At 47.9% G+C, this 9,301-nt stretch overlaps 1 protein-coding gene across 4 annotated transcripts in view; it reads right to left on the reverse strand.

Annotated features, from left to right (window-relative positions):
• Window positions 1-8,488, reverse strand: part of RABEP1 (rabaptin, RAB GTPase binding effector protein 1) — a 106,608-nt gene extending 98,120 nt beyond the window's left edge. For 2 of the 4 annotated variants that reach the window (XM_030295542.2, XM_032595719.1), the window contains exon 1: window positions 8,257-8,488. In XM_030295542.2, the coding sequence (XP_030151402.1) occupies window positions 8,257-8,290 (34 nt within the window). In that variant the 5' untranslated portion in view covers window positions 8,291-8,488. The remainder of the gene's footprint in view (window positions 1-8,256) is intronic. The other 2 variants (XM_030295543.2, XM_032595720.1) reach the window with 2 other exon arrangements.
• Window positions 8,489-9,301: the final 813 nt, after the last annotated feature.

Raw genomic sequence — 9,301 nt, forward strand, 5'->3', positions numbered from 1 at the left:
CCCCTCCCCAGCTCATTCTCTCTAAATTTAAAAATAAACAAGAAGCTCCACTATGTGTTGTCAAAATGTTGTAAATGAATAAAAGCTCCATTACTGTAATAGCACATTGTCCTTTGACTTTCTTGCAACGAAAACCTATAGCTCATGTGTATTCTATGGCAAACAGTGCGCTGGGGACAGCACCATCAGCCAGACAAAATGCCCTTCCCACATGGAGTCTGTGTTCACCACCAGACTTCCAGTCCATAATGAAAGGAGCATTTCTATTTTGTTGTAATATTCGCAACACCATGCCCGCCATGCATTAAGCAGAAACAGTAAAATGTTTATTTAAAGAATGAAAGTATTAAGGAAAATGGAATGACACTGGGAAAGTCTCATGCCTTTTACCTATAATCAAGTTACATCAATTAAAGGATTCTGCTCAGGCAACATCATGAGGCATATAAACAGAATTCATTCTGCGTAAACAGAAGCAGTAACCAGAAGACAGCCCCACTCGCCCCCTAAATTCCAGTGCCGGCTCTGCTACGAGGCAGGTCACGTCCCTCTCTTTAGTCCTCACTTCCTGGTCTGTAACATTAGGGAAGACAACTAGCCGTTAGGACTCCTCTCAGGAAGACGGCTCTGTATCTACTACTCCCTACAGGCAAAACACATCCAGAGAACATCAGGCGCCACCACAAGTCATTACCAACGGACATCTGTCACAAAGATCAACAAAAGAATGTCAGGCATTACAAATGCACCAAAAAGAATAAAATACCTAAGGGCACCCGGGTAGCTCAGTCAGTTTGGCTCAGGTCATGATCTCGCGGTTCATGGGTTCGAGCCCTGCGTCAGGCTCTGTGCTGACAGCTCAGAGCCTCTGATTCTGTGTCTCCCTCTCTCTCTCCCCCTCCCCCACTCATGCTCCGTCTCTCTGTGTCTCAGAAATAAACATTAAAAAAAATTTTAATAAGTAAATAAATACTTTAAAAAATTTTCAAATAAGATACCTGGGAATAAACTAAATGAAAGAGGTGAAAGACCCTATAAACTATAAAACACCGATGAAAGAAATTGAGGATGACATAAACAAATGGAAAGACATTCATGCTCATAGACTGGATGAATACCCTTAAAACGTCCATACTTCCTAAAGCAATCTACAGATTCAATGCAATGCCTATCAAAATACCGACAGCATTTTTCACAGAACTAGAATAATGCTGAAATTTGTATGGAATCACAAAAGACCCCAAATAGCCCAAGCATTCTTGAGAAAGAAAAGCAAAGCTAGAGGCATCACAATCCCTACTTCAAGCTATACGACAAAGCTCTAGCATCAAAACAGTATGGTCCTGGCACAGAAACAGACACACAGGTCAAGGGAATAGAGAGCCCAGAAATAAACCCATGCTTGTATGGTCAACTAATCTATGAAAGAAGAGGCAAGAATGTACAATGGGGAAAAGACAGTCTCTTCAATAAATGGTGTTGGGAAAACTGGACACCTACACATGAAAGAATGAACCTGGACCATTTTCTTACACCATACACAAAAATAAACTCAAAACGGATTAAAGACTTAAATGTGAGACCTGAAGTCATAAAAATCCTGGAAGAGACTACAAGCAGTAATTTCCCTGACATCAGACACAGCAACATTTTTCTAGATGTGTCTCCGGAACCAAGGGAAACAAAAGCAAAAACCATTAGGAGTACATCAAAATAAGAAGCTTTTGCACAGCAAAGGAAACCAACAAAACAAAAAGGCAACCTAGTGAACGGGAGGAGATACTTGCAAATGATATATCCAATAAGGGTTACTATCTAAAATACATAAAGAACTTCTACAACTTACCACCAAAAGAACAAACAATTCAATTAAAAAATGGGCAGAGGGGCACCTGGGTGGCTCTGTTGGTTAAGCATCCAACTCTTGATTTTGGCTCAGGTCATGATCTCACTCACGATTTGTGAGACAGGGCCCCATGTCAGGCTCCACGCTGTCATTGTGGAGCCTGCTTTGGATTCTCTCTCTCTCCCTCTCTCTGCTCCTCGTCCACTCTCTCTCCCTCAAAATAAACTTACAAAAAGGGGAAAAAAAGGGGGGGGGGGGCAGAAGATCTGAATAGACATTTCTCCAAAGAAGACATCCAGATGGCCAACAGACACATGAAAAGATGTTCAACATCACTAATATTAGGGAATGCAAATCAAAACCAAATGAGCTATCACCTTACACCTACCAGAATGGCTAGAATCAAAAAGACAAGAAAATAACAAGTGTTGACAACAACGTAGAGAAAAAAGAACCTTATGCACTGTCGGTGGGAATGCAAACTAGTGCAGCCGCTCTGGAAAACAGTATGGAGGTTCCTCAACTAATTAAAAATACAAATACCGTATCATCCAGTAATCCCTGTACTGGCTATCCACCCTAAGAGAACAAAAACACTAATTCAAAAGCATATGTGTACCCCTATGCTTCCTGCAGCATTATTTACAATACCTAAAATATGGAAGCAGCCCAAGTGTGTTCACTGACAGATGGACAGATAAAGATGTAGCACATATGCGTGTGTATACACACACACACACACACACACACACACACACACACACACAATGGAATTTCATGGAGCCATAAAAAAGAACGGGCTCTTGCCATTTGTGACAATATGCATGGACCCAGAAAGTATTATGCTAAGTGAAATAAGTCAGAGAAAAACAAATACGGTATGATTTCACTTATATGTAAAATCCTAAAAAACAAATGACTAAAGTAACAAAAAGCAGAGACCAACCCATGAATGAGAACTAATGGCTGCCGGATGGGCTGGGGGCAAAATGGGTGGAGGGCAGAGGGAGGTCCAGGCTTCCAGGTATGGAATGAATAAGCCGTGGGGACAAGAGTTTCAGCATGGGAACAGTCCGTGGTGCTGCAAAAGTGTCCTGGGGTGACCGACGGGATCACTTGTGATCCTATGATCATCATGTACAGACTTACCAGATCCCCGTGCTGGACACCTGATCTAATGTAACACTGTGTACTAACCACACTTCCATTTTTTTTTTTTTTACAAAAAAATTCTGTAAAGACACCTGAAAGGCAACACAAGTTTAGGCTGAAACAATTGCGGGGGGGGGGGAGGGGGCCTCAGGTTATCCAATGAGGAAAAAGAGCAAAGATACCTCCCTGCAGACCTCTTCTTGTTGGTGGTAGCAGCTTCGTCTCTGATCCAACAGAGAAGGACCTTCTACCGCTAGGCCCCTCCTCAGTTCACATTAGCGGCCCCCGCCCACTCCCTCGGGAGATCAGAATCCTTGAGAGGAGAACTGTGGCTCTCGAATTCATTTCTGTAACCACCCCCGCACATTACCTGCCACAGCTGTATCACACAAATATGTTTACTAAATACTCCTCTGAAGACGAAACTCAATTTAATGATTACACCAAAAAAGCACATCAAATTTCACTGCATAAAGACCTAGTGTAAGATGTAGTCACAAGATTTTAGAAAGCAGAACCCTTAAGATTCAAAGGCAGTTCTGTCCACAGGGAGCCAGGTAAGACACACCAATTAAAGAATATCACACAATTCTGGGGCGCCTGGGTGGCGCAGTCGGTTAAGCGTCCGACTTCAGCCAGGTCACGATCTCGCGGTCCGGGAGTTCGAGCCCCGCGTCAGGCTCTGGGCTGATGGCTCAGAGCCTGGAGCCTGTTTCCGATTCTGTGTCTCCCTCTCTCTCTGCCTCTCCCCCGTTCATGCTCTGTCTCTCTCTGTCCCAAAAATAAATAAACGTTGAAAAAAAAAAATTAAAAAAAAAAAAAAAAAGAATATCACACAATTCTGGACGTGTGTGTGTGTTGGGATGTTGGAGTATTAAGACAGTGGGGCTAACTCAGAGCTTCTGTGTTTTGGTGGATCAAGTACCTGCAAGTTTAGTAGTTGGGAGACTTATGAAGTTATAACAAACAAACAAATTTATGAATTAGTGAATAATGGATGTTAAAAAAAAATTGGAAGAAAAATAAAATTAGATCCCTATGTCACATCAAAAATAAATTCCAGATGCAGGTGGCTTCCCCCGGCAAGCCAGAAGTGCATTTCCAGTAAGTCCTGCAGACGTGGCCTCCCAGAGGGCCAACAGAGTCTGGATCTGAGTTCTGGGAGTGGCCTCTTCAAGATTTATTCCTTCCCTGGGTGCTCTGCCTCAGCCTAGAGGCACTGACTGCTCCGGACACCTGCTATTCCTATATTCTTTACAATTTTCTTTTTCTCTTAGGTAATCTCCTATTACTTAATAATTCTTTATACTAAGCCTCATCACCTTCTTCCTAGATGAATGCCTCCCTTTACTGCCCATCTAGCAGCCTGAGAGATTTTTTAAAACCTAAGTCGTATCACATCACTCGTCTGCTCCAAACTTTCAATGGTCCCCATCGTGAAAACCAATCAATGCTTCTAGGGCCTACCAGATGTGCCTCCACCCCATGACCTCATGTCCTGGGCTCTCCTCTCCCCTCCTCCCCCACCCCCACGTCCCCCCATAACTTCATTCTGGCCACACCGACCTCCAGGCCCTTCCCCAGACATGCCAGACACACCCTTCCTCAAGGCACTGGCAAAAACTGATCCCTCTGTCTGGAACCCTCTTCCTCCAGACAGCCTCACAGCTGACACCTCTACCTCCTTCAAGTCTCTGCTCCAACATCATCTCCTCAATAAGGCTCTGACCCCCCTATTTAAAACCCACCCATCCCCCTTCCTTTTACACTATTTTTTTCTTCCACAGCATTTACCACCTGACCATCCATACTATTTGCTTACATTTGTTTAGTTAGTATCTGTCTCCCCACACTAAGACAGGGTCAGTTATGATCTGTGTTGCCCACTAATGCATTCCAAATACCCAGAACTGTGCCTGGCAAGTACCACACACTCGTATTTGTGGAATATACAGTTTTATACTGGTCTGTGGGATTATCTAGTCAAGGGGCCTCTGATTCACTGCCAAGGAGCAGGGACTGGTTTGGTTTTGTTCACCACTGAATTTCCTAGAACCTAATGCAGAGCTCAGCAAAAACTAGGTACGCAAACATTTGTTAATTGAAGAATATCATCTTTTTTTTTACCTATCAGAAGATACACATTTAAAATGACGGCGGCATTACCCAGGGCTGGTAAGAGTGTAAAGGAAATCCAATTTCTCATATTGCTGGCAGGCATGTAAATGATGCCTTTTTTGAGAGCAAGCTAGCAATAGCTATTAAAATTTAAACCACTCAGAGTTCTTATCCTTGAATTCAGTAATCTTACAGAAGTAAAAGAGTACCTGAAAAACAGGTACAAGATTATCTACTGCAGCACCGTTTATAAAATAATGAAAAACTTGAAAGCTATCTACTTGTCCATCAGTAGAAAGACCGGCAAATAACTCATGCACGGTACACGCAAGGGATGAAACACTCCTGAACAAGAGTGAAACAGATCCAGAACACTGACCCCAGAAAGTAGTCGCGATCCAGTGAACTGACCAAAGGGCCCAGGCATCAGATGGGCTGGATTTGAATGCGCCCCCACCCCTCTCCCCGCCACATCCTAGCTATAGGTAACTCTAGGCACTTTCAACTTCTTTGTGCTTCAGTTTCCTCACCAATAAAATAGGAAAAACAGTAACATTATAGCAGCACTAGCCACCTCCCTGGTAGGAAGATCTCCTGAGATAAAGCACTCCGTACTTACAGCACAGGACACAGCCACAGAACCACCTACAGATACATTTTACATACAACTAACATGTATTAAGTGAGACAGACAAGTTGCAGACCTATATATGGACAGCCTGTCCGCCTCAGTGGCAAATTTAGCATGTCTGTGTAACTACAGGAAAAAAGTCAAGAAGGAAAAACAATAGTGGTGACTTCTGGGAGATGGGAGGAGACCTAGTTTTTCTTAATACGCATACTTTTTTAATGGAGGAATTTTACAAGGCAGTGTTTTTAAATAAAAAATCAGAGCAAATGCATCTACGATGTAGTTTAACTTTGATTTTAAAATACTAAAATTTGAAAATGTGTACATTGTATATAGTCTTTGAATTCTCGAGATAAAATGAGATAATTAAATGTACATGAAATTTCTTTGGCTACTAAAATCACCTTGATTCTAAGTGAATAAACTAAGATGCACCAGCAAAAAAACCCAAAATACCTTTTCACTAAATTTACAAGGAATTAAAATGCTTTTAAAAAGTTACATTTCATCCTATGAATTTACGCATAAATCAGTTATTTTCTTCATCTACTGTATTCTCATGGAAACCAAAGATCTGTCAACAAATGAAAACAAACAGTATCAACCAAAAGACAGCTGTTTCTAAAATGAGACAGGCAAGATTAAAGTAAAAAACTAAACGGTGATCTTTTACTGGCAATTCAACACAGAAGAATTCTGCATGTATTTTTAAAACTCAGCAGGGCTAAGACATTCGAGTGTGCCGAAAGCTAACGTGTTAAGAAGTGACCTATATTAAGTTCGGCCAAAGAGAAAAATTAAATCCCCAAGATGAACTTCTAAGAAGACGTTGACACAAAGCACTCGAAAATACTGAATTCTCTCTCCTGCACACAGTGGCTGTGGCTGCTCACTTACCACACTAATTGAAAATAAATATGGCAATCTACACAGACTAAATCCCATCCCAGAGTCACAGGATTTGAAAAACAGGGAATAAACCTGTACTAAGAATAGCAAGGATACAAGACTTCCTAGAGCTAATTTTTCCTACCCTCCTTCAAGTGCTTAGTCATTTCTGCCTATTTACAAGGAAGACCGTTTCCCATCTTTAAAAGAGGAGAGAATTTTTATTCCAGGCAGTGGTGTCACCTGAGCTGCCCCAGACATTTATTTCCATGCAACTCCGGGGAAGGTTGCGGCCAGCTAAGCATACCTACCCCTCCAGATCAGAACCAGAAGCCACTGGAGCTCTCGGTATTCCGCCTCCGTCAGCAGTAACAAAGAGGGGTTTGTGGAAAAGCAAAGTTTTCCTCCCTGACACCAAATGCAAAAGGTGAGAAGTGCGGCCTGACCACATAGCAGCTTGCCTCCCGGGTGCGAGAGCCCACCAGAGATCCCTCCCGTCTCTCCCACGGAAACGGAACGCACAGCAACTCCATAGGCAACTAACAAAACCTAACACCAAAGGCCAACAGGCTCCAGAGCACACTTCCAAGAGAGCAGCTAGCCTTAAAATCTGATAACATTGTTTCGGGCTCCCCGAAGGCAAGAACAAAGACTCCGTTTTCCACGAACGAACCGGCTTTTTACAGAGACAACCCCAAGCAAAGGCAAAGTTTATTAAGCACCTACTGTGCGCCCAGCGCCACACGCCAGCATCACTGCTGACACGGAAACTGCTAGGCACACACGCCCACTGCAGGAACACACATGAAAGAACTTCCTCACCTAGACACTTGGCCAAGGGCCCAGCACACGGTCTCCAAACACAACTCCAGGCGGTAAAACCCGGGACGAGGTGGTCGAGCTCTAAAGTCTTGAGCTCAGCCCACGTCCCGGAAGATCAGTAAGGGCTCTGACAACCCAGCTTGGATGACCTAGGATTTTTTTTTTGGGGGGGGGGGGGGAAATCTCTCTCCTTCCAAGAGGGCAAGGGCTATGAAGACCCGTTTCCCCGACTCGCACATTCCAACACCACCGTCATTATTCCCGAATGCCCCCGCAAGGATGCTGCTGGCCTGGCGCACACGCAGGTGGCCGTCTTCGCGGAGAAAGTGCAAAGGCACGCGTTAGCCTCTCTTGATGAGCAAGCCGAAGGTCAAAGAGGCTAAATGTGCCCAGACCCGTCGGGGAGGAGGGGGTTGGGCTGGGGGGGGAGGGGAAGAGGAGAGTCCGGGTCCTGCAGACCCCCAGGTCCCCGGCACTTACCATCAGGCCGCACCGCCCCTCCGGGAACGCCACCCGGCCCGCGGCGGGGGCGCGCGCGGGGAAGGGCCCTGAGCGGGGCGTCCCGTCGGCTCCCGCAGCCCAGGCCCCGCCGGCCGCAGCCTCCCCGCCGCGCGGCCCACGTGCCGGGCCCTCCCGCGCCCCCCGCCGCCCCCTCGCGCGCGCCCCCCCGCCCCCCTCGCCAGCGCCCTCCTCTCCCCGCGGGGCCCCGGCCGACGCGGCGCCCCCCGAGGCCCTGAGTCCCTGCCTCGCCGCGTGTCAGGCCGCGTCACCGCCGCGCCTGGCCATTTGGTCTGCTCACCGTCGGGCTGAGGAGCCGGGCCCGGCTGCGCCATGGCCGGGCGGCGGCCTCGGGGAGCGGGGCGGGCGGGCGGCCGGCGTCCCGGGCTCCCGCGGGGCTCAGCTGGCGGAGGAGGCGTCGACCGAGCCGCCGCCGCCGCCGCCCAGGGAGGAACCGCTAAGGCTGGAGCCGCCGGCGCCGCCACAGCCGCGGGCAGAGACGGACCCGAGCGCCGACCTCCGCCTCCTCATCCTGACAGCGGGAAATAAGCAGTGCGCAGGCGCGGGAGGGACGGGCGGCACGTGACGTCGCCCGAGGGGAGGGGCGGGGCCTCGCGCGGAGGAGCGGGCGGGAGGAGGGAGGAGAGTTAGAGGGGCTCCGAAAGGATGGAGGGACCGAGGGGCCGTGGGGCTGTGGAGGGGAGGGGGGGTGCTCGCAGTCCGCCGCCCCAGCACAGAGGAAAGGCCGAGCGAGGAGGCCGGGTGGCCAAGTGAGTGCAAATCCAGCTTCTACCCCTTGTAGCTGTGTGACCTTGGGCGAGTCACTTCACCTCCCTGAACCTCACCAGGGCTCATCTGGGTGACGGCTGAGGAAGGCTTCAATGAAGGAAAGTGTGAGGAACTGTTTCTGGCGTACTTGGCATTGAGCACCTGTGTGCCAGGTGACTTACAGGGACCAGGTACTGTGATAGATGATGGGGACACAGCCAAACTCAGTCCCCATGCTCATCGGGACGGGAGAGGAGAGGTGATGTGCAGACAGTACCGCCCTTACACGCGACTGGAGAGAGCCTGCCCGAGGCCCTGTCTGGACACGGTCCTCCCACAGGGTGCAGGGAACATGCCCACCTTCCACATGTGCCCCCCCCCCCTTCAGGACCAAGTTCTGGGAGCCTGTGACCTCAGGACCCCCCCCCCAAATGGCTGGAGGCTGTAGCCTCTTCCCGGGTCCATCCTCTCCAGGGCAGAGACGGCGGCGTGTGTCCAAGTAGCTAAGCAGCAGCTGTGTTTGTAGGAGGTGGCACACCAACCAGACATTTGAGGTGCAGCGTAGACAAAGGGGGCCA

The sequence above is a fragment of the Lynx canadensis genome, chromosome E1, assembly GCF_007474595.2.
Source record: "Lynx canadensis isolate LIC74 chromosome E1, mLynCan4.pri.v2, whole genome shotgun sequence".
NCBI lineage: Eukaryota > Metazoa > Chordata > Mammalia > Carnivora > Felidae > Lynx > Lynx canadensis.